At 38.0% G+C, this 27,013-nt stretch overlaps 1 protein-coding gene across 1 annotated transcript; it reads right to left on the bottom strand.

Moving 5' to 3' along the window:
• Window positions 1–546: 546 nt before the first annotated feature.
• On the bottom strand, window positions 547–24,116 carry LOC137141378 (UPF0462 protein C4orf33 homolog). The gene is made up of 7 exons (XM_067530239.1): window positions 24,043–24,116; window positions 22,636–22,693; window positions 17,822–18,002; window positions 13,196–13,256; window positions 10,825–10,873; window positions 2,300–2,499; window positions 547–806 (listed from the first exon to the last, which is right to left on the bottom strand). The coding sequence occupies exons 1-7, from the start codon at window positions 24,114–24,116 to the stop codon at window positions 719–721; spliced, it is 711 nt and encodes a 236-aa protein (XP_067386340.1). The 3' UTR covers window positions 547–718.
• Between the last annotated feature and the right edge of the window lie 2,897 nt (window positions 24,117–27,013).

Genomic DNA, 27,013 nt, shown 5'->3' with positions numbered 1-27,013 from the left:
TTAAAAATAAAATCTTTCCTCCAGACAGACCGACATACCTCTATCAAGGAAAGGACCTGGTTTTAGTAACTCCCCCAACAGTACTCCCAAAAATCATGCTGAAATATATTACATGGGATTCTGAAGAATCAGACTTCAAACCAGAGAAGGGAAAAATTCCAGAATGGCTATAATTAAACAGCCTTCAGCTGCTAGAGAAGGGCACTTCGCTCCCAAGTCCAACCCAACCATGCTAGGAAGTGTCTTTTGTGACTACAAAGCTTACCTGGGCCAGACACCTTGGAGACACTTTTCTTGACTGCACCACTAGTGTCCAGCTTACTAATATCAGTATCATTTGTATTTTGCAGACAGATCAAAATAACTGAATTAGTTTCTATTAATTTTGTAAGAGGTGTTTTAGGAAGATAAAACAGGCCGTGAAAGAGTGGTTAAAACACAAATTATCCTCTTTTTATCATTTAATTGTTAAAAAAGAATCAATATAAAACAAAACATTATCAAAAGAAATAGCCTCTAAAATTATTTATTTTAATTGCCGCATCAATTTGAAGCTGTGACAGAATACAACTTAGTTCCAGAAATTTGAAAATAGACTTTTAAGTAGTTGGGGGTGAGGGAGTTTGGTTTTTGTTTTGTTTTAGTTTGTTTTAGTTTGTTTTTTAATAACTGTTTGTGATTTAGGGTGGGTGTAATTTGATTGTAGATGTTGATTAAGCTATTTCCACAGGTCTGATGCAGGTTGCTCCCAGTTCTCTCCCATAATCCATTTTAGACTGAACTCTTTGAAATACTTCAGAAGATGGCTATTGATGAGAAATAGGCATAGGAAAAAAGCAACTTGTAAGTAAAGAATACAAGTTTCAACATTCACTTTAGTAATACACTTCAGAATTAACTGTTTGCTGCAAAGGTGGGCTGGAACTAAAATCTGGGCTCAAAATACCACACACAATCAGTGGAGCCTACAATTTTGTGCACACGGTCATTTCTGGGGGTAAATATAATAGATGCTATTAAAATCTTGACAGTTATTGCAGTTCAGTATTCATTTTTACTGTTGTATTTGTGGGATTCCTTCTATTTTGAACAGCAAATATGACAAATACTCCAGTCATTGTAACTCCTGCAAGCAGTACATTTTCAATATTTTAATGATGCCAACTGAATTAATATTTCAAGGTCAAATTTCTGAGGATACAAATGCTGCTTTTGCTCTCACAAATCAAATAGATATAAAAAAAACCCTATCATTTGTGCCCACAAATAATTGTACACACAAAATTGTGAGCAAAAGCTTAAAGGTTATTTGGCTAACAAAGCTAAATAGAATTAACTCATTCAAAGGCTGCTCGCTCTAACTTATATCCAGCTGCCTATGGCTCTAAGGATATGTCTACACCACAGCTGGGAGCAAGCCTAAGAGGTTGGCTGGCTTGAGCTCGGGTGGCTAGGCAGAGTCTCTGCCAGAGCTCCAAGTCCACACAACTATTTTTAGCATTACAGCTGAAGCCCTGTTAGCATGAGCCTATCTACTGGGCTGAAAGGCTTGCCCCCAACTACAGTGTAAAAACCCCCCGAGAAACCTTTTTGGCAGGCAAGGATTGCTGAAGCTTGGGGACAGCACAACTATGTCCTGCTCTGGGGTCAGGAGAGAGGATGGAGGATGTGTTTGTATAGTTTTAGTAGTTCTACTCCACAATGAGGATTCCCCTGCATAGGGGAATCTTCACAGGCTGGAGCCAATGACTTTATGTTTGCTTTGCATATAGAACAGCACAAAGCAGCCAGAGCAGAGCTGCAAACCCGGCCCATCATTTTAAAAAATCACAACCCATCTAAGACATGGGCTTTGTAAATTGGTATGGGACCCTTGAGTTGGATCCATTAATGAATTGGGAAGAACTAGTGGAATATTCTCTCTGTAGCTTATTTGCATGTCACAGTGTTATATTTCTTTTAATATACACATTTCTCATAACTGTGAATGAAAAATACTGTTAAATAGGAAGTTTTGTATTCTCATTAGCTGAAATGTATTATTTCAGACTACAGTCTGCCTCTGCTTTATGAGTTTCATCCAAATCCAATTAAAGTAAATGGAAAGACTTCCATTTCCAGACTTCAATGGGCTTTGGATGAAGACCGAAAAAGGCAGTTTCATAATTCCTATCAGTGTTGCACTGAAAATATTTCATCACATTAAACTGCAGTAAGAAGGATTTCCCAGTCTCACTAAACTAGTAGTCACAGACAGAAGAGAAAACAAGCATAAGTAAGATAATGGTTTTGTACTCACAAATTAGGCTCCTGTCCAAATTCAATATCCTCTCTAGGTATTGGATAAAGTGCCTCATATGTTCTTCCAATCCCAGACCCATGGATGGCATATGAATTCATCTTGTCAACACCAGGTGGGAAATACCTCCAAGGAATAAGTGCTGTGCCATTCCATTTGCTCCATTTTATCTCTGCTTTAAATATCAAGTCAAGCCCTTTCTTTACACAGGAATAAAAAAAAATCAAAATGTCATTTTTGATATTTAAATATAAAAGTAATATCACTAAAGCATGTTGAACTAAGGCACTTTTAGACAAACATAAGTGTGGTTTTTAATTATCTAGATAATGTGGGATATATACAAGACTTTAGAATTAAGAGTCTGTTAGTATTTCCATTAAAATACCAATCAGTGTTTCATAAATGTTTATGCAAAGTATATGAATTGTTTTATCTCCTTCTAGTAAAGAATTTGACATGTAAATTTAGAATAATGAAAAAAAAGACAACTGAAAATATGTTCATGTAGCAAACAATGTGACTGTACATGGAACAGAATTCTTGGGTATTACTTTTACAAGTAAATACAAGTGCAGGTGTTGTAATACAAAACACAACTGAATTTCTGTCAAAGAAATTGACATTGATACTTGGTGTCATTTTTAATTGACTGCCTATTTTCTTTCTCCAAGCTGTAATATTAGTAATGCACTTGGGAAGGAATGTAATGCTTTTGATAAAGGGATCAGATTTTGCTAATCTAATCCTCAATAAACAATCCCTGCAGGGCCATGCACTTTCATTTCTTCAAAGATGCAGACAGATGAAAAAATGTATTCATATTTTAATATTGAGGCAGAATCACTTGGTGAGTGGAGCTGTCCATATGCTATCAAAATATTTCCAGGGTCCCAGCTGTACCACCTCACCTTGATTCCACACTGCATCATTCTAATGCAATAGTGCTCACATAGTCTCTTCCACTATGACTTCCCCTAGCCAGGGTATCCTTTCACGCCACCATGCAAAGGAGGTATATATATCAAAACTGATGCAGAATATCCACAGGGCTGGTGAAGAGGTGATTCAGGGAGAATGCTCCTGTCCTAATTTCACCTGTTTCTATCCCTGACTCCGCTGTCCCATGTGCAGATCCCAAGTCCCATGGAGGTAGGGGAGGAGGTAAGAGGACAATGCCATAGAAATAGCACTCTCCACTTACTCTCATCTCCCTGGACAAAGATCCATAGATTTTTTTAAATAATTATTTCCTCTGCCTGTGGAGAAGAGGAGGACAATTTGGGACTCAGGTTCCTTATTCTGAAAACTAGAAAATAAAATCAGAGCCAAAAGAATAAATTCCTCACAAATTTACTATATATGTTTTCTAAGGCACAGGTTAGCAAACATTTTTCGAGGGTGAACTACATTCTAATACATAAATTGTACCATTTCACCTCCCATTCCCAATTGCTCAGGCCAATTCCCCTACTATTCTGATTTCCACAGACCCTCTTCCCTCCTATTGGAGGTGGCTCAAAACACTTCCCTCACATTTCTCTGTGACAACAAATGCTTACATGGAAAAGTAACGTTAGGAAATAAATTAATGTATTTTAACTATTTTAATGCAATTTAGAAGCTGGAAATGAAAAGAAGCCAGCATAATTCATCCAGCTAGCTCTACAAAGACCACCACATGTCCATAGACCCAAATTTGGGGACATCTGTTCTAAAGTGACAACCATTTCAAAAAATAGGTTCACAAATCCCTGTTCAGTGGGACACCAAAATTATATTTTCTTTGAATTATTTTTAATGATACTGTAGGTTTTAAACCTTTTCACTACTTCCCATGGCTGTGATCTTTTGGGTATTACATAACAATATTATATACCGTCCAAAGAATATGGCCCTTCTATTCAGAGTGCTGCCCTTCTTTTCAGATATTCCACTCTTTCTGGAACAATGCTACTTTCAGCTTTTCCACTCATCATCTGTACATGGTCTAATAGAGTGGTAACACATTTATTTATGAGTGTGTGCATGTATTCTTGGATTTATACATTATGGAAGGCACTGACTATCACTATTAAAAAAGGCATTAGCTAGCTGCTTGCAACAGCAGGGTTACGCTCACTCTTATCATGGAAAGGGTACCAAGTGAGGTTAAAGCTAGCTCCCATTCAAATCTGAGCTAAAAATCTGTAAAACCTAAGGATAACTGTGATTGTAGCTGCAGTTGGATGAAAGTCTAAGAAGAAAAAAGAGTCTGTGGAACATTGTATATGCATTGTCTCCCAGCCTATTGCTTAAAGATCATAAGTAAGCCTATTACTGAGAACCAAACCTGACAACCAAATTCTCCTTCAATTTGACAGGCAGCCCTACTGCTTTTAGATGCTGCAGTCTTCAGTTCAATTTCTAAAATAACTTGATTTCTCAAAAATCAGAAGACTCCTTGACTTGAGGATTAATCACTTCAATGGCTGTCAGTATTTAACACTGTATGCATCCGTTTTACCTGTTCTTTTTGAAAGGTTCAGTTTCTACAGAAAACTACAAATTTTTTACCACCTTACAGAATGTAATAGAAAATTATACCCTCCAGTAGAATTCTATAGGATATTTAAAAAACCTATAGCAAGGAACTCATACTTTATTGAATTCTATAGGTTTTTACCATAATTTCTATATAACCCTATTCAATTTCTGTTGAAAACTACTGATTTAATCCCTATTAAATTCTAGAAGGCTTTTCATTTCTCTCCATTTCTTCCCACTGTCTCACCTATAGTAGCTGCCCTGATTTCTTCTGGTTACGGTAGCAGCAATCGGAGGTACAATGAAATCTCAGTGACCTCTGTGTACAATTTGAAGACCCATAGCCATGCAGCTACCTTATACCTTGCCTCTTGAGCCAGGTCCACAACACAAGAATAACAGAGTTTGGTGGACAGGCAGCCCACAAATTGGCAGCCACAGTGTAGAATCTGGGTGAGTTACTAAAGGAGTAGAGAACTATCACATTCTTGGCAAAATAAAGATCCACTGGGAAATAATTTCAGGCAAGGACCTTGGAACACAGACAGAGGATTAGTTGGCAATCTGCTCATTTAAGTCAGCAATACCCTTAACTATAAATAGTGTGATCATATAATGAAAGATCCTAATATAATGTATATATGTGAAAAATGTGACTCTGAAATCTCCTGTCCTTTGTATGTATAAGATTCCCATCTTAACACTGCCTTAAAATAGGTTTCTTGAGAGTATTTTTCATTTACACTGAAGTACACTGGGCTCTATGAGCATTTGTTTTCTCTCTTTTGTGTGAATCTTACTATTTGTAGGTATTATTCATTGGCAATTGAGAAATCTATTGCTATGACTGATATTCTGGAACTGTTCTTTTTCATTCATGTGGTCACTGACTTTGATGCAAAGAGAATGAATCCTTGCATTGATTCCTTTAAAGAACACGATAGCAAAAGGTCAAGATATTTTAATGCTCTGAAGTAATTTTTGTCAGTGAAGCAGATTTCTCAGAATACGTTATCCTCAATTACAACTGACTGAGCCAAGTCAAAGAAAAGAAAATATACTGAATTGTGTTGAAATATAATCATGACTCTTTATATTTCCATCGCATCATTTCTGGTATGGCTGTACAGCACAGAAATTAAACTTTGATTCCATGATAATAGTGGATTTTAAATCAATCTGGTACTGGTATTTGAAAAATAAATATGTTTAAAGTTTTTCTGCTATGCAGTCAGATTTCTATACATGCCATTGTATATTGCATTATTGCAAACTAACAAACTGTAGAGAATGCAGGGGAAACAAAGAAACAGATTATATATAAAGTACTGTCAATTATGTACAAAAAAACCAAATTGACAGAACAAAAAATAAGTCTCTCTCCTTAGTCTCAGTTATAGCATACTTAGGTGTTACAATACCTGTAACAACATAAGTGTGATTTTTATGTTGATGGATTCCCTTTTTACAAAAGTGATATCTGGGTTGGCCATTTCCTGGAAGTCAATGGACAGTTGCAGAAGACAAGGGGCTACATGAAAGTTAAGCCTCTCTCAGCTGGTCAATAATCCGTCAGCCATCATTGCTTAAATATGAGTAACATTTCAATTCCCAGGGCCAAGTCCTGAGAGTTTTGCCATTTATTTCAACAGGTCTGGGACTTTAACCATAAGAACATTTTTTAAAGTTGCACCTTACTCACCTTAAAAATCCTTTGTCAATTCAGGAGGTGAACATTTTCTAATAAATTCTCACAAGGATACAGAGCTTTGCACTAAATCAAACATTATTACTATGGTGTATGGACCTTACAAAATCCATCTGCCAAAGATTTCATGCAAGACAGAAATCCTGTTCAACTCGACAGAAGCATTAAGTGCAATGTTCAGTTAACTGACAGTGTGAGTCAATAATAAAAGTACATGTGCATTCTATACAAGGGATTCAGGGGATATGGACTGTTCTGTACTTAAATATTAATAAAAATAAATAAAAGGTTTAAAGGGACCTCAGTCGCTTCCATAGTGTAACCGAAACTTAGATGTAAGAATGTGTCTACAGTGAGGTTTTTTTGATTAATTTGATAAAGTTCCATCCATGGAACCAATATACAAGTGATTAGCATGCATACTGTTATTACTCAAATAAACTGTACTATTACTATGATTTATGTTACAGGCAGTATCACAAATGATAAAGTGAAATTTACAGTCCTTGATTACCACCAAGAAAAAAAAATTAGGAAGGGGAAGAGGATAAAGAGAGCAGTGATTGCAATTTGCAAACCTGTCCGTAAAGCAAAAAGTAGAAATCCATTAATTTTTTTAAAAGATATTACAGAAATTGATTTACCATGATTGTTCTCAATCTATTTTTTAAAATCATTTTTAAAAACAAATGACCTGAATTTAATCTTGAAGCTAGTATTCCTCAAACAGAGCCCTCTCATTAAGTGAAATAGTTGGCAAAGTGAGCAGCAGAAATAAAAGTAACACAATTTTGCATATTCCTAGGAATCTTATTATGAAATAAAGTTATTTTATTCTCATTATAAAAATATCCCTTACAGTGAGAAAACATTTTATAGGCATTTTTTAAAAATGTTTTCATAGTCAAAAAAGAGCCTTAGGGATTTTTCATTATTTGAATGTATTTTAAACATTGTTTTATTGTATTTCCTTTTCATCTCAGAGTGCTCATCTCCCACAAAGTAGTAAAAACACATTAAAATATAATGTCAAATATGATCAGGTTCCTCTATAAAATGCACTTCTTCAGCTTAGGAAAGTCAGGGAATGTTACGCTGTTCCTTTCTGAAAATGAACCAATCAAAACTAGTTTGTGAGGGTCAGATTTTCAAAAGTGCTCAGCTCTGATATAAGCACATAAATAAAGTGTACAAATCTCCTTTAAAGATTATCTGCGAATGAAAGATTTTTTTTTTTTGGTATCATTTTCAGATTCTTTATGATATCAAAAGGAAGTCTGGAAGGCTGTGAGCTTGTTTGTTCAATAAAAGCTGGGCGTGGGGCACTGGAAAACTGATAGCATTAGAACATTGGAGCATGTATTTTATCCATCTATTTATCTAATCTCTCTTTTATATTGGACCCATTATTGTGATATCTAAGTGCCTGGAAGTAAAACCTGATTAACTTAGATGGGAAGAGATCTTTATTTAGGTTGTTAAAAACAATTTGTATTTTGTTCCTATTCATTAACTCAATCATCCTATATTAATTGTGGGGGGAAAAAGTCTTTGTAAAAAGATTCAGCACACCTGCCAATTCATCTAGTGGCTAACACACTCTGAATTACCCCAGAAGCTTACCAACACCTCTGAAATTAACAAAATAGAAACAGAGATGAAATTTAATAGTGCAAAGTCATGCATTTAGGGACTAAAACAGGAATTTTTGCTATAAGCTGGAGACTTATCAGTTGGAAGAGATAGAGGAGGAGAAAGACCTGTGTGTATTGGTTGATCACAGGATGACTATGAGCCACCAATGTGATGCAGCCACGAAAAAGACTAATGTAGAACTAGGTTGCATCAGGCAAAGTATTTCCAGTAGAGATGGGAAGTGTTCATACCATTATACAAGGCACTGGTGAGACCTTATCTGGAATACTGTGGGCAGTTCTGGTCCCCGATGTTTAAGAAAGATGAATTAAAACTGGAACAGATGCAGAGAAGGGCTACTAGGATTATCAGAAGAATGGAAAACCTATCTTATGAGACAAGACTCAAAGAGCTTGGCTTGTTTACCCTAACCAAAATCAGGCTGAAGGAAGATATGTATTTACAGAGATCAATCATCAGTGGAATAAATACCAGAGAGGGAGAGGAGTTATTTAAGTTAAATGCCAATGTGGACACTAAACAAACAGATATAAACTGGCCATCAACAAGTTTTAGGCTTGAAATTAGGTGAAGGTTTCTAACCATCAGAGGAAAGAAGTTTTGGAACAGACTTCCAAGGAGAGCAGTTGGGGCAAAAAAACTAACTAGCTTTGAGACTGAGCTTGATAAGTTTATGGAGAGGATGGTATGATGAGACTGCCTACAATGACATACAGCTGATCTGTGACTGCTAGCAGCAAATATCTCCAAGGACTGATGATGGGACACTAGATGGGGAGGGCTCCGAGTTACTACAGAGAATTATTTCCCAGGTGTCTGGCTGGTGCTCTTGCCCACATCCTCATGGTCTAACTGATTGCCATATTTGGGGTTGGGAAGGAATTTTCCCCCAGATTGGATTGGCAGAGGCCCTGGAAGTTTTTCACCTTCCTCTATAGCATGAGGCATGGGATCCTTGCAGGCTTAAACTAGCGTAAATGGTGGATTCTCTGTAACTTGAAGCCTTTAAATCATGATTTGAGGACTTCAGTAACTCAGCCAGAGGTTTGGGGTCTATTACAGGAGTGGGTGGGTGAGGTTCTGTGGCCTACAATGTACAAGAGGTCAGACTAGATAATCATGGTGGTCCCTTCTAGCCTTAAAGTCTCAGATTGGATATTTGTATGGATAAAAAGAATATCCAGTTATAATAATCAATGCTAACAAAGCATATCAGAAGAAAGATAAAGCCTCATAGGTCAGGGTGTAAAGCAATCTTGAACTGTTATGAAGTAAGAGGAGGCCTTCATGGCCTGCAGATTACCCACTATCTGCATATTGCACAATTCATATGCCTTCCTCTGAAACATTTGGTACTGGCCACTGTCACAGACAGGATTCTAGATGGACTACACAGGGGTAGACTGTAATCTTACAATCTGCCCATAATAATCTGCCCCAGGAATAATTTAGTTCTTGTCCTTGCTTCCCCTTTACTCTAGCAGGGAAGTAAGTTGCTCCATCCCTTTTTCTGGAGTAGGTCATTTCCCGCTATGCACCATTTCAGCTGTGCTGGCCAACACATTGATGGGACAGAACCAAGATTCTGCCCACTCCCAGAACCTGCTAACCAATTCTCCACCCCACTGCACAGGTAGAGGAATAGCATCTTGGTGGTAGCTGCTCTCTTCATGCTATGAGTAGCAAGCACATGTGAATCAAGGGTTTCCTTAGACCCCATTGTTTCCTTGTGTGAGTGCACAGCTAGGGTCATGATTTGGACCTCTCTTTTTCCATAGGACTTCCAGGACCACACATAGTTGCAAAAGGTAGTTTTTCCAAGTAGTTTTCAAACAGGTATTCTTCACCTATATGTGCCTATTTCTGCAAGAACAAACTATGCACCTAGTTTTGACCATTTAGTTCACAATATTTTATGTTCCATGCCAAAAGTTTTCAATCTGTAGTCTGCAGAACACTTACTGATAACTGTGGAAAGCTGGCTGGTCACATGCTGTTGGATCTCCTACTTGTTTCCAAATAGTAGAGTGCATTGGAGACAACTAAAAATGTATTAAATATTTCCCTAACAATACTTATTATGTAGATAATAGCTGTAGTTTAAAGATTATTAATGGGAAATGAGCGGAGTGAAGGATAGTCCACAAAACATATTCAAAACATACACAAAACATATATGGTCCATTCTGTGAAAAAGTTTGGGAATTTTTGTTCTAAATTACAAAACCAGCCTGCAGCGGGAACACAAGCTAATTCCTGATGAGTAAGGTGCTGAACACTTTCTGTGAGATAGATCATTGAGAGCTGAGGAGAGAGGGCACCATGCAGAAGGTACCTTGCAGAATCAGGCCTTAAAATCCCTGTTTCTGGAACTTTTCTGATATCCTTGAGATCAGAGCACAAATAAAGAAGTAAATAAAAGACCCTCATTCATTTGTGCTTCTTAAGAAGTAAAGGTCAAACATAATAATGCCAAATGGAAAAACAGCAAAATTAGTGATGAAAGAAATCTTATTTTCTGAAGAGATATGACAAGCAACTGAGTACAAGGGGAAAACACTATAACAAGTACTTTTTAAAAAGTTGTTTTTGGTTAGCATTTCATTGTAAAATGTTTCTGTGGAACATTACTCACAGCAAAACAAACTCCTCCAGAGAGCAATAATACCAGATGTTGTCCATGCCTAGCCAAAGACAAACATGAGGGGGGAAAAAAAGAGAATTTCAATTATAATGTCAAAACAAATTCCATAACTAGTTCAGAGTCCTCACTTGTAAAATATTGAAAAATTTAATTTAACATTTAATCTCATCTTCAACAAGACAGAAGCTTATTCCCTGAAGACTTCAGCCAGGTTGACTGATCTATCCTAATTCCCATTGATAGTGTAAGTGACAAGCATATGCATTCATACACTTTAAAGGCAGTGGTCTATTTTATCTCCATTAGAATAGATTACAACAGTTATCAGTTCAAATTAAAATGATACCCAAATATAAATTATGTCTAGACACACAGAATGAATCAAAACTTCATCATATAACTTTTTTGCTACATCAGAAATTAATTACTACATAGGAAAATCAATCTAAAGACCAGCTGTTTGGATTCATTTTAATAATGTTCATCATATTATACATAATCTGTGATGAATTCTATAAACAAGTTCCCCAAAGAGTGTGTGATTTCAGCATCTTATCAGCCCACAAGAAGATGTAACATCTTTCACATAAAAGGAGATATAAACTTTATTTATTTAACACTGACATGAATGGTAATTTCCATTTACTCAAACCTCAGTAAAAAAACTCTTGTTGTTTAAAGTTAACTGTAGATCTGTAAGCAGTGGAGTGGTTAATTTTTTACCAAGAATCTCCATGTGTTACAAATAAAGGCAATAAAAATAAATAGACACCATGATACACAGCCTCTTCAGGGTCTAGATGCAATTATGAGCTACTTAAGTATCAATCTGATGGCTTCTGATAACATCTGAGTCTCCTGCCTGATTTCTAATGTGGTAATCTTTCCATTCCCTATTCATTATTTTAATTTGCTATATGGCATGTGGTAAGAGACATCACAACCCTGGAAGAATTTAGTAAAAGATAATTAGTGCCCCCCCAAAAAACAGGTAGTACTAGATGACTACCATTATTTTTTCTAGTAGCAAACAAATATTGCACTGTAATCTCTGAATTTATTTTAAGAAACAGCCCCATGTTTATGACCAGAATTAATTAGTCAGATTACAGCTGGTTGCAAAACCACAAGCAGTAAGAGTTCTAAATAAACTCATATAAATGCCTAATTTCAAGAATGGTATATTTAATAGTTTATAGAAATCATCACATTTTTTAAATTTAAAAATAAATGATTATACATTTACTATGACTCAGAAGCAGTTTTACATACATGGGAAGGAATACAGGATATGTTCCATTAAGTGTAAATGGAGCAGACAATTTTTCTAATGAATAAAGATAATCTTTGAGTGACAACCCAAGAGCTTTCATGGATGAATCAACATTCTGAGTCTTTAGTCTCTCAGGTGTATTGGTTACATGGGCAAGAGAATCCAAAGATCTCTGGGGCCATGAATGAGAAAAAAAATCGATAAAATAGCCATCACTAGAGCTGGCTGGAAAACAAGAGATTTGTGAAAAATTTTGAGGTTTCAATATTTGGTTCCATTCTGATGCAGAGCAAAACCAACACTTGTTTTTTGTTGAGGTAGAGAGACCCTAGAATCTCCCAGTGGTTAGAGGCTAGAGGAGTGCCCTAACCACTAAGCTGTTTCGGGATCTCTCTTTCCCCTCCCTCCGTCTTGGACCTGAGAAACTTTCTCATTGTACCCAATACGTTCTGAAAAATGTTTCAATGAATTGGCATTTTCAAAAAAGTTCCCAACCAGCTTTAGTTCCCAAACTCAGGAAAGCATTAAAATATTAAAATTCCTTTAAAATCTAACACTTTTTCTGCATTTCCTTTGTTCAATAATTTCTCATCTTTGGACTAAGCTTTTCCTGTGTAATTAGCATTCTTTATATGCCTGATTTAAGGCAAAAAACTGCTGAAATCCTCTACAGCATAAAACAGTGACAGGTGAGGAAAAGGGGGTGAATCTCCAGATTTATTCATACTATAGGCAAGCTGCTGTCTGCATAAAGATCTCTCTGTTCTTTATCTGTATTACTAAGGGCAAAGGGGATGTTAGGAAGGCAGCTAGGGACAAAAGATATGTGTGTCAACCAAACTGCAACTAAAATGTTGTGGAAGTCCACAAGATATGCATAATAAGACTGTTACCTCTTCCCTTGTGTAAGATCTGGGACAGCAATGTATTTCAAACAGAGTTGTCAAGGAGGATGTAAAACTGGAATGAAGTTTTAACTGCTCAAGCTAGCTTTCCCTACCCACCCACTGAACATTAAGGTTGCAAAGTACCAGGATTTAGAAGAGAAATGTCAACACTGCATCATCAGTTTTACACATCAAAACTTACGGGCAAAGTTCGACTTCAAGATAGTCTTTAGTCTCACTATTCAGAAAAAAGGATTCAACAACTGTAAAAACACAAAAAATAATAATAAAAAAAAATAATGGCAATAATTAAGAAAGTTTGTACTTGGGAAAAGAATACAAAATTCTGCATGAATCCCTGGCAAGTGGAATGTTAAGTATTGGCTGGGAGGGCAAAGTGACCAATCTGGAAATAAGGGGAAGCTTCCAGCCTGGTAACATCAAGGTGAGTGCAATAAGGTTTCTGCCTGTGATTAAATCTGTGGGACAGTCTCAGTCTTCACAAGTAAGCCTCTAAATTATTTTTTAAGATGTTTCAGGCATTGCAGGGTTTTGAGGATGGAAAGAATGTCTCAACACTGTGATACACTCATATATTCATAACATGATTATTTTTTCCCACAGGACAAACATAAATACTGTATGTGGTGGGATCTCTAGGCATGTATGCTATGTATTTAAATACTGATATATTTGGAAGGGGACAGATTTGGTATTGGAGGAAGAGTGTAGACTGGTCTGCTTTGGCTTTACCACTGAAAGGACCTGCCAGTAAAGGAAATCCTTAAGTAAATGTTTACCAGCATTCCAAAAAGTTTGGTTTGAATTTTTAGTGAAAATTTTCATTTTATACAAACCAGTCTTCCCTTGCCTGATAAACACTCCTTTCTGTTTCTTCATTGCAGCATTAATTTTGTAGTGTGTAAACAATCCAAAATATGAAAGAATGCTACTATGAGAGCTGGGCAACATTTTTTACAAAAAAGTTTTTTGGAGGAAATTTTTTTTTTAAAAATGGAATTTTATTTACAAATTGTTGACATCTTCAAACATTCCATTTTTTCAAAACTTTGACATATTTGTAATAAAAAATCTTTATATATTATCAAAAATCATCATCAATATTTTTTCTTAACTAAAAATGCAATTTATGTTAAACAGAAATGTTTGTAAGATGTAGTTATCAGTAAATGAAAGTGTTCAATTTCAAATGCAATTTTTGATAAAAAAGTCGATTAAAGTAATAAAAAATGACATAAAAAAACAAAAAAATTGGCCCTGCAAAATGAAAAAGATTTCAAAGTTTCTCAATAAATCATTTCTTTTTCAATCAGCTTCAGCCAACATATATATTAAAGTAATTTTAAGTATTTGAGATACTGCAGACCTTCTTAGCCTTCTAGAAAATTAATATCCCAAAACATGTTTTATGTTCATCTGCCCTCTGGTTGCTCCTAAATATAACTATTTATTTTATATGATTATTTTTAGGAATTCTCATAAATAGAGAGCATGAGATATTAAACCAGACTCTTAATTTTTTAACAAACTAAATATTTTTCATATCTTGACACATATTTTGAGGCACACCCTAGAATGCACTAGAAAAGGAGAGGGAGTCATTGCGGTAGTTCTGTTCCCTTTCAACCTTAGATGCAGAAGACATTCCACCTACCAAACAAAAACATTTGAGTTCATCCCTATGATCTGTGAGGTGAAGGACAAGAGAAACGTAGAACTCCTAGTGATTTACAGACCTCCAGATGGAAAACTGGTCAGCTTACAGGAGGAACTTCTAGGGCTACTGTCCAGCATAGTATTGGAATTCCCCAGATGCCTTGTCCTTCGTGACCTCAACCTTCACATAAACAATGCACATGAGAGAGTAGTACTTGATCTCATGGCCTACATGGAAACCATGAGATTCTCCCAGGCACTCTCTAGATCCACAAATGCAAGTGGACATACGTTAGAGCCTATCTTCAGCCTATCTTCAGCCTAGAGCCTATCTTCAGTTGGAGACATCAACAATATACCATTTTCCTGGTTTAGTCATCACCTCACCCAGGCAAGATCATAGCCTTCCCTCCTTCTCACCATGATAGTGAGCAACCAAATGTTGGTCTTACCCCTGAAGATTCCTGAATTCCCTAGGTTTGCAACTCAGCACAGGAAGCCAAGGTGCTGATGAGTTAGTCCAACAGAACCATCACCTGATGTACAGTACCATTGATGCCTTGGTCCCAACCCACCCATTCACCCAACTTGACCAAGAAGATCACTGTGGTTCACAGATTAACTACTACAAAAGATGTGCATAGGCAGAAAATTAGAATGCCATTGTTACAAAAACATACTTTGAATCCCCCACACCAGCAGTACAAACAACTCTTACAGGACTACACCATTGCAATAAGGAAGCAAAATAAGCTTTCTATCACAATCAATGAATCAACCAATGCAATAGACCAGGGGTGGGGAACGTCCTACGGCCCGCGAAATCATTTGGTCTGGCCCGCAGGCCGTCCGAAATCATTTGGTCTGGCCCTGGCGGCGGGGGGGGGGAATTCGGCGGGAATTCGGCGGCGGCGCGGTTTCACGGTGGGGTTCTGGGGGGGGGGAGGCAGTGCCCGCCGCCGAAACCCTGCCGCCGTTTGCCCCTTTTCGGCGGCGGGGGGGAATTCGGCAGCGGATACTCAGGCCACCATCAGGCCCTTGCCAGAAAAAAGATTCCCCACCCCTGCAATAGACTCAGGGCCAGCAGAACTATTTCATGTAGTAAATCAGCTAATTAATCTCATCTGCCTAGCCCAGATAACAGACTCATGCATCAAACATTTTGAAAATCTGTCAGTGTACTTCACTGATAAGATCGATACAAATACACATTAAATACATATTGGGAAAAAACAGAAAAGAAAAATTTCACTCCTGACCAGATTGTACTATCCATCTTGCCATTCCTGATTGAGTTTGGCCGTATCACACATGCTAAAGCTCAAGAAGCCCTGAAATATATTAAAGCCACAACCTGTGAAACAGATCAGTGTCCCTCCTGGCTAGTAAAGCCAGCAAAGAGCAACTATGCCCACCACTAATGGAAATAGTCAATGCGTCTTTCAGAGAAGGATACCTATCAATCTTCCTGAAAAAATGTAATAGTTCATTTGATACTTAAGATATCATTGGACCTTGAAAATCTCTTAGCTACCATCCCATCTCCAACCTCCCATTCCTAGACAAAATAACTGAGAAAGTAGTAACCAGGTTCCAACAATGTTACATAACCCAACATCCTAGATGATTCACAAGCAGAGTTCAGACAATGGCCTAACAAACAGATTGCCATCTTTTAGCATCACCGCAGCTTTCTCATGACCATGGCCATAGGCAAGATTTCTATTATAGTACTGCTGTACCTCTCTGCCACTTTTGACACACTGGACCACAAGGCACTGCTAACACTCCTACATGACACAGCAAGAGTAGATAGCCCAGCACTACCGTAGTTCCACTTGCATCTCCAGAAGAGCTCAGAGGATGGTGCTGATTAACTGTTCCTCCCCTCAGAAGGCCCTCACCTGTGAGTCCTATAAAGATCCATACTACCTCTGCTTATCTTTAATACCTACCTGAGAGACAGTGAGATGCCATGGGTTCAGCTGTCAACAGTATGCTGATGACACTCAATATATCTCAACCTGATTTGATGCAGCTACCACCACTACTAAAATGTGAATGCCTACAAGAAATCAGTTCTTGGAAGATGAGCAACTGGCTCAAGATGAACCCAGGCGAGACTAAAGTGGTACTCAATGGATAGGCAAAAATAGAACTATCAGACATCCTGTCCCAGCCTTCCATTGAAACTATAGAGTCCCCATTTGTCAAAGTGGTGCACAGCCTCAGGATTTTGTTTGACTTTTGACTAAGTGTGGATGACCAGGTAGCATCAGTATTTAAAAATACCTTTTTTTAAACCTCCAGGTTCATTCTTTCCTCACACATGAACACTTTGCCAAAGTGATCCATTCATTCATCAGCTGCTAGATGGATTTCTGAAATTCACTGTATAAGAAGCTGAACCTAAACACTAGGTACAGGCTTCAGCTGGTACAAAATACAGCTGCTTGCTTCCCCAGAATACAGTCCACCATAACCATACCAGGCCTGTTCTCAAATTCCTCTACTGTATGCCAGTCAGCTTCCAATGCCAGTTTAAGATTTAGTCCTAATCTTCAAAGCAATTAATGCATCAAGTCCCAATTCCTTAAAGACTATATTTCAGTTTATGAACCACCATGACAGCTGTGGCCTTTTGGGACAATGCAGATCACAGAGCCCAAGACAAAATAAATGAGAGCTGGGGACAAAGCATTCTCAGTTGAACAGATCCAGTTATGGAACAGGCTTCCAGAGGTCTAAAGTTACGCGATAAATTTTTTTGAAAATTGTACTTGTGAGGGGTCAAATCTGGGGGAGAAGGGAAGGAGTAGGAAGGTATAAATACTCTTCAAGCTACATTCAAAGCAAACTCTGTTGACTTGAGACAACAAAATAAGACACATTAAGTTTTGCAGAACTTCATAATATTATCATCCCTCGCCTTTCTTGCATGATTTGATCACCGGTGAACTAATAAGAATGTTGACATTTAAATGACCATCAGAGTCAACACTATTTTGAGTTAATGGGAGAAATTCTCTCAGAGCTATTGTTTCAGGCTTTTTACAGTCACAACCAGATATTACTACATAAGAGTAAGAGTTTTTCACATTCTGAAAGCTGTCTCCATAACCATGTATAAATATATATATATATTTCTCACCTTCGTAATTCCAGAGTCCATCAAAAGGCTTTCCTGGCTCACCAGGTGGGGCAGAAGGATCATCAAAGAATAGGGAACTCACTTCCATTATTAATCCTTGGTCATCTCCTTTAAATCTAATGGTCACTGGTTCATGCATTACCTTTATGCTGTCCCAGGTATTTGTAATCTTGTATTCCAACTATAGAAGTAGAGGAAAAAGAGAAATAAATGTAAAACGGGTAAATGCTGGGTATCATCCTGTGGTATTGGGGACTGAGCCTTGAGGGGCTGAGTTTCCCAGAGAGGGAATCTGGAAGGGGCATAATGAAGCTCTTGTTCTACACAGAAATTTGGAATCGGACATAGAATAAAGCAGATCTCTTGCAAGTGCCTTAAATACTGAGTGATCATTGAATACCACACATCCTTCTCTTATCTTGGGCAGATTATCTCCAATTACATTTTAATTTAACCCACTTAAGGTTGTTAGTGTTTCATTAGATCCTAGAATATTCAGTTAACTATGGGAGTTTTATGCTATTCTTACAATGCACAACCAAACAAATATTTTATTATAACATTTACTATATTCTTTTAAGAATGAATTTTGACACCTCTCCACATTTATACCAAGTCTCATGACAGTAGGGAAAATGCAGTTTTGATGTACAAGCAGGAACAGGAGTTTAGGTGGCCTATGTGCATTCCCCTTCTTATTATTATCATACTCTATACTATTCAACTTTCCTATTATTATTTAAGAGTAAATTGTACTATCTACTGGCACACTCTTAAGACTGACATCTGGGGGAGGAATTCTACCATTCTGTTTGTCAGGATGAGGCTCCTTAGACACTTCTCCCTGTATTATCTTTACCCTTTTGCTATATACCAGCTCTGCACAGAGCCCAATTTAGTCTTAAATAGCATCAATTAATACATTTATGGAGGACTGTGAGAAACTCCAAATAGATTTAGTGGATGATTAGGAATGGGGAATATGATAACAAACACATATCTCTTATTGGCAAAAGTAGTGTAAAGTTACCATATATTTTGATGGATTTTGAATGTATGAAATCCTTTAAGGGGGGAAAAAAGATTGAGTAGTCATCATGTACAACCAGGATATAGAAACAATATAAAAGGTCAAATGAGATGATTAGTTGCATTTAAAAGACATAGAAAATATGATGGTGATAGGTTGAACAATGGTCTTTTTTCTGGAGTACTGTGTATCATTTGGCTGTTTGAGCTGGTGTGCCAATGGAATAGCATTCCCTTTGGATAGACAAAGCATTGCACCCGAGGTCACTCAATCTGGCGGGGCAATCAGTCAGCTCCTCTTGCCTGCATGTCTGTGGTAGCCCCATTCTGGGCTATGGAGGTTGTCAATCCCACTGGGGTATGTAGGTTTTCCCCTTATACTTGGCAGGGCCAGCTGGTCCTAGTGCTCAGGGATCTGGAAATCCTTTCAATTCCCAAGTCTCTCATGAACTTGGTAGGGGAACCCAAGCCCACCCACTCCACTGGGTTCCAGCTCAGGACCCTTAAACCAGACAGACAGAATCAGCCTCAACAACTCCTCCTGCTGTGCCCTGAGCTTCTTCCTACCTCATATAGTTTCTGCAGGCTTTTCCAGCCAGTAGATCCAGTCATTCTTTGTCTGCATGCTATCTCTGCGCAGCTTCACAGCAGCTTGCTGAAAGGAGTCTCCTTCTCCAGCCTCCTTGCTCCCCTGGCAGCCACCCTGCCCCTCTACTTCCCAGATCTTTTACTTTCCCAGCTGATCTGCTAGGCCAGCAGGTGGTATACATATACCCCATGACAGGCCTCCTCAGGCAAGAACATATATAGAAGAGAGTGAAATGATCCACAAGGGACAACAAGAGTTACAGGTCTATTGGGATTTATAGAATATTATATAAAAAACGATCCTACATTAAAAGAACATTAAGGTTGCGGAGTTAACCATGCTGCCCATGCAATCTTAATTTGACTACTTGTGCATATGCATTATGATCAGTGCTTAATTTGTGCCAGGGCTTGCTAGGGCTGAGCCCCAGCACCTCTAGGTTTGGCAGTTCATAACCCCGGCAACTCTGGGCTTTCTGCATCAGTTGTGAATGTAAAAAAATTGCTTGAGCCCCAGCACCTCTTTCATTACTAATTAAACACTGATTATGATACAGTCTTTAATAAAATAATCACACGCAGTACACCCTCACTATAATGAACCCCTTGAGATCAAAGCAATTTTTTCTTTATAGCCAGGGGTTCACTACAGTAAAAGAGATCTGCAGAGGGTGCGGGGAAAGCTCCTCCAGCCCCAGGGCTGCAGTGGAGGTGGTTAGCTCCTCCAATCTTGGGGCTGTGGTGTGGGCTGACAGCTCCTCCTGCCCCATGACTGCAGCAGGGTCTGACAGCTCCTCCAGCTCTCAGCTGCCACTGCAGCCCCAGGGCTGGAAAAGCTGTCAGTCGATTGGGTTTGTTAGAGCTCCAGGTTCATTATTGTGAAGGGCATTATAGCGAGGGTGTACTGTAATATTTTTCCATAGGACCTCTGCCTTATTAAGAGTACAGGATGCACAGTGTTTGGTGACTGAATCAGGACTATGGAATGAATGAGGCTGTTGTCTGTAGGCACCCTGCCTCACTTGTTACAGAAGTTGGAAGGTGAACATGGCGGGGAATTGCAGGAGAAGAAACACTGGTCTCATGGCTGAATGCTGCCCTGGGGAACTGCCCCTGCCACAGAGTTCCTATATCATGCTGGGCAAGTCACTTATACCAAATTTACACAAGTGGCCACAAACTGTGTGTTCCCCATTTACTGGGTGCCCAGTTTCAGATCCTTGGTCTGATTTGCAGAAGTGCTGCGTGCTCACAACTGCAATTGAAATCAATGTCACTAAGAGCTATGCTCTGAAGAAATAAAGTGTTAAAAAAGGCTAAGTTCTCTGAAAAATCAGGTTATATGCTTCTCAGATTGGGCATCCAATATTTGTAGACATTTCTGACATTCTCTCTGTGTCTCAGTTCCCCAACTGTAAAAAGCTCAGTACAAGCGGAATCTTCAGAGAGCTCAACTGCCAGACTCTAAAAAGTCTCTACTGATCACATGGAAAGTGAAATTTTCAGAGGATCATTACTTGGCCAAATTTGGGCTAATTTTTTATAGGGATGGCAAAAGACACAGCTCTGAAAACAGGGTAACCCCCTGACAAATCTCAAGTCCACACTACAAAGCATGGAGGCATCATAGCTTCTCAACAAAATAGTTGCAAGAATTTTTTTAAATATGGGCAAAACAATGTATTTTTCCTTAGCCTTATTCTGAGAAACAAATTAACTATTTTTATCAAAATTTTTCAAAAATTCCTTTGGAAGCAGACACTTGACATGGAATATTTCAGCCCAAACTATTAAAGTTTGGAAAAGTTATAAATAATTAAAAACAGGATCTAATCATGGAAAGTGTTTGGCAACCTTAACTTTAGGGTCCCTACCTGCATTGCTATATATAATAAAATATTATAGAACAAGAGCATACTATTTTGCACAGTATATAATCAACCTATGGATTTCACAGCTGCAGGATACTGTGGCTAAAATTAAAAAGGATGACTAATTTTATGACAGCTACCACTCACATCGAAGTGCACGCTAGTTTCCTTCGACAGGGATCAGAAAGAAATCCTATAAATATTCTGCCTAAAATACCTTAAAATTGTTTGTCTGTTGTGGAATACACAACATACTCAAATGTATTGTCTGTGTATTACTATAGCTAATAAAAATCCTGAATATATCATTTTGAAATGATCATGTCTAATGCAACCAGACATATTGCCTGCTGGATCTTCATATATCTCCATCCTGTTCATTACAGCAGCTACAGTTGGACTTGCTTTTAACCAGAGGAAAACAAGTCATGAAATGCCCAGAAGTTTCGCAGTACAAGACCTGGTTTCTAGAACTATGAATTATCCTGATGATACTATGAAAGATGCCATAATGCCAAAATACAGGCAAGTGAACACAAAGGGTCTGGCTGTGATATATGTAAGTGCTAACCAACATAAATAAGGTTTAAATCAGGCATAAAGCAGCTTCCAGTAGTTAGTGAAGCATCTCTTAAGTACACAGCAAAATAAAGTGCTTACTTAATAGGAAAGGAGGAAATCATCAGTAAAGGAAATACAGTTCAATTATCAAACTTCAATAATGTTATTATAAATATATTGCAATTAAGCAGTGAGGTACACTTTAGAATTGGAGTTGACGTGAGGAAGATTAAATTAATATTTTAAAAGTTGTACATAAAGCATATTGAAAATTGTATAGTGCATACTTCAGAAACATTTAACTTGAGTGGAACTGAAAATACACCAAGGGTGAGATTCTGTGCAGTGTCTTTCAGAGACACAAAACAGAATATCTAAAAGTATTAAATAAGGGAGGAACATTAATAAAAAGCTCTACACTTTATTGCTTCTTTGAAGTTGCAAAAGATATCTCATATTTTTATTTGAAAAAGATTTTTTATGCTGCTTACTTTTTTCCATTGTAAACGTTAGATCCTGATTTTCCCTTCTGCTGGGTAGAAATCTGATTAAGGACATGTTACTATAGCACAAAGGAGCAGCAAAGGGCACAAACAAAATTTTAGAGTTCACCGTGAAGAAAACTACCTCAATTCATCAAAAGTGTTTAAGACATGATAGCCTTTTTTGGAAGGTGTGAATGAGCTCATATTAAACTTTTAAAGAATAATATATTCTTATGTCACAAGCCTTTCAGTGTTGTAACTCTCACAAACTCACACTTACCTCACTCGTTTTACCCTCCAGGGATTTTGTTGGATGATTACTTGTGAAAACATTTCTACTTTAGGGAAAACAAATAAAAGATAAAAACTGTGAATAGATGATGATATGGTGTATTTTAGTATTTCTGTTGATATAACGTATACAATCACACAACTTAGAAATATAGCAGTCAAAATCAGCTTCATACAAATACAATTTTGGGGGAATTCCTTATTTTAGAAATAATATAGAGAGTGGAATTATATGAAGATAGCTGGGTTGGTAAAGCATCATTTTGATAACCTTCTTCTTCCATCTAGTGGCAAGAAGGAGTAAAAAACATGCTATCTGGGAACACTGTCATAAAATGTTTCCAAATTCCAACTCCAAAGACTCATTGATGTGACAAAGAGTGGGTGAGTAATGCAGAAAGCCTAAAGTTCATGTATGAGCTCATAAGAGTGATAAAAAATAAAGCCTCCAAGAATTAGAAATACACAACCTAAGACAAGCCAAGGTTCTGTTTTTGCAGGTATATTATTCATTCAGCGTAACATTTGAATTTTCTAGACTAATCAGTCTAGATAATTTCACTATGTATGAACCTTTCACTATCTGATGCTGGATTCTGATGATTCTGCAAAAGTAAAGAGTCTCTATGAAATTTTACTGTAACTGCTTAACAATCTTTTCAGTCCTCAGATGCCACTACGATAGGAGTCATCTAAGAATCAAGACAGATAATTCTGAAGCATCTATTGCCCTATAACTGGGGGATTTAGTAATATAATAAAGTGTTATTAAAAATAAATTATTTCCTTTGAATTACCATTCATAGGAGTTTTGCTATGTTGGGAAAACCATGGATATAAGGATTTTGGTACTATGCAAAGGGGACAAAGTGGATAAGTAACAGGAACTGTTATATTAAATAAGACCAATGCTATATCAAGTCCCAAATCCTGCTCTTTGTGGGCCTGATGCTACAGAATTAAAACACTTATGTGTTAAAGATGGGCCCAAATCAGAAGTGGAAGAACACTCAGGGAATTTACCTTTCCTTCCTATTTCCAAGTCTGATTCTGCCTTATTCCTAAACCTTAGAGGCAGTGATAGGGAGATGCTTGGTCCGTATCAAACTTTTTATAGTGAAGCTGCCATTTCTTAACAGATATTCCCTCCTACCTGGTGCAATAAATCCTCTGAAGCTGAGGGTATATTATTAGCTCTCTGGACTTGTCCCCCTGCATGTGGGGAACAGCTTCTGCATTACCAATATGCACCCATTAGTTCCACATAAATTCATTTAATTTTTAGATTTACTTTATAGTGAAAAAAAAGTAATAGTCATTAAAATCACCTTGTAGATAAAAATTAAATGAGCCATTTTTCCAATTTTAATTAGAAACAGTAGAAGATATCTGATACCTGCTTAGTAGGAAGTGATGGGCAGAACCAGCTATGCATGCCGCAATAACAGCTAAAATACACAGAGCATTCATTTTTTAAAAGATTAAACCAGTACAAAATTTACCACATTTATACTCTAGTTCATGCTATCACTGCCAAGTAACTGCTGGCCATTTCTGATTTCTGCTGTGATTAATAACGTTTACCGTCCTTGGCAATGTTTTAATAATTGACTACGATTACAGATTAGCATTCCGTACTGGTATGTTACAGGTGGCAATTCATTTTGATACTTTGAACAATTTCCTTAATCACAGTGGTAATAAAACAAAATATGCAGTCCAACGTTATTCATTTAACTTCACTCCTTGTAAATTATAGTGGCACAGTAGCGCCACTACAGTTAAGGTTGCATCCTGACTTCTATTTAAAGGTCCACATTCTAACACCTCTAAAATTGACATGCTTTGTCAGATTCTTTTGAAATGTGGTATACCATATGAGGGTGCAGAATAGGGTTAGTGACCCAAATTAGAGCTGATTTGATATAGGGGTTGTGGAGATAAAAGCATCCCTCAAAAATAGCTGTTTTTTCAAAAAGTTTCTACGCTATTGGTTTGGTGGTGTTTTTTGCGCAGAGCGAGAGATCAAACGATTGATGCGGTGTGGATCAGAATGGTCTCAATCTATCGAGTTTCACCCAAGGTAGTATACAGCACCCAATAAATCTCTGGGAACCCACATTCAGAACAGTATTTAAGAAAATGTACGTTTACAAAGTGCATGTACCAATACAGTAAAAAGTTTAAAGACTTTCCATTCCTGCCATTTTATATGCTTTAAAGCTTGATTCTTGTAAGTGCTCTAAAATCCCAACGATTACTTGGATTGCTTTTAAATTTGGTGTACTGCATGGGGTGATATTACTGATATAAATCTGGAGGTCATTTGATCAAAGAGTTCCCAAGTTACAGACCCTGAAAAACCCAGTTTCCTTCTGCTGCTTTAACTGTTAAAGTGGCAGGTACTGATGACTGGATGAATCACAGACGTAATTGAGATTGATGGCTGTGAACTCACTATTTAGTTAACATAACTAAGGATAAATTAATCACAAACTGTCACCTAAGACAAATGGAGTTTTGGACTGAGTGGCTGGAGGTTATCATAATTTGTAACTGGCGGGTGGCAATTTTATTGTGGGGGAAATGTTTTCAAAGTATTTTGGGGAAAAAACTAGACGTGTGAATGCTTCCTGGGATGAGAGGGGCATTAGGGGTCAGAAGAGTGGGGGAATAGGGGAAGAGAGGTTTGGGGCTGCAGCAAGGGGGTGGGGATAAATGGGGGTGGGAGTAGAGGAGAGGAGAGAGTTTGGGAGCTCAGGTGAGGAAGGCCCAGAGGTTAGGGGAGTGAAGGGTGAGACAGGGAAGAGAGATTTTGGGGAGATTAGGGGCAGAGGCACCTGTCAATTTCACATTCTATCTTCCCATTTGTATGACCATATTCGGAGGACTCTTATCCCTCTAGGAGATTCTGAGCCCCCCTCATTGTCCCTCTCATATGAGCCGGGATCTGGGTGGACCTTGCCCCAAGGGGGTATCTGAACCCCTCTCAATGCTCCAATGTGTGTGCCACAATCTGGGGTCTATCTCAGAGCTATTGATTCAGGTTGTACTAATCTCCACGGGGTGTTCTCAGTCAGTCAGTTGAAAACATCACATTGGGCCACTTCAGACCTTTGAGAGCCTCCTCTGCCACAAACAGATGTGGAGGTGGAGCTCATCCTGTAATCAGTTAGTTTAGCCCTAGTCTCTCTAGTAGCCCGTGGGACAACACTGTTACACACAGGGACAGAGGAAAGGTCTCATGGACAACCTTCCCCCAGTGTTTTGTCCTTTAACAGTGCTAGACAGAATCTGTGGGTGAGGGTGAATGGGTTGTAAAAGGAGCATAGTGACCTGGGCATGGGTGACATTGTCTAATGATCAGGGTGGAAGAATGCTTAAGGGTTGAAACAGAGGTAGCCAGGCCTAATGGCAAAGTCAGGAGCCAATTTATCAAGTCCAGAAAGCAAGCTGGAGCTGAGAGACAGAAACCAAGAGTCAGAGCTAGAATATCAACTGGAATAGGGCCAGGAACCAGAAGCAGGGACCAGGAGCAGAAAACCAGAGGCGGAAGCATGGATAGGAAGCAGGAGCAGGTAGGTCCATAGTGAGGGCTAGAAGCAAGAAGGGATCTAAGAATAGGTATAGGAAGCAGGACCAGAAACACAGCTGTAGACTTGGAACACTATTGAGTAGCCAGGGTCCCAGATCTGCTGCAGGTGCCTGCTGAAGTCATCAGCCAATCAGGTGCCAGCATTGTTAGTTCAGGGCAATGAGCCAGGACTGTGTTCAGTTGTGGGTCCCTGACAAGGAGATGAAAAGCTTGTACGTTTCTGCAACTGTGGGAATGGCAGAGTAAAAGTGTATTTACAAGGTATACTGCTGAAAGAGGGCAGAGTTAAGGCTGTGTGCATTTTTGGTTTCAGAAGTTTGAGTTTTACTCAACCCACAGTTCTGCAAGTGGTCAACATACCACCAAGCAACCTTAAGTCAGTGTTAATATTTTATTTTATTGCCACAGAAAACTGCTTTAAATAACCATCCAAACACCCAGAAAAATTGGTTGACTAAGATATGCTCCTAATTAACTAAAGATTGAACAAAATCATACTGGAAACTTTGAAGTTCTTAGCATATTGGAGATGGTCCTTAATGTAGGGGTTTTAGCATATATTAGAGAGAGAGAGATACAGATTCTCTGATTTCTGCTCTGCCATGTACCAAGGGATTACAGCAGGGTAAGACAGGTGTATATGATACCCTGAAATACTGTAGATAGACAGAGATTTATAGATAGGTATATTTAATGAAATAAATATATATTTTTAAAAGAAATCTCACTTGCTGTCTGAAAAATAAACTATAATATTTGTTACTAAAATAAT

Source organism: Emydura macquarii, unplaced genomic scaffold (assembly GCF_026122565.2).
Source record: "Emydura macquarii macquarii isolate MOO-44397 ecotype Brisbane River unplaced genomic scaffold, CSIRO-AGI_Emac_v2 contig_3044, whole genome shotgun sequence".
Lineage (NCBI taxonomy): Eukaryota > Metazoa > Chordata > Testudines > Chelidae > Emydura > Emydura macquarii.
Note: the sequence above shows the minus strand (reverse complement) of the source record. Positions and strands in the feature narration are given on the sequence as shown.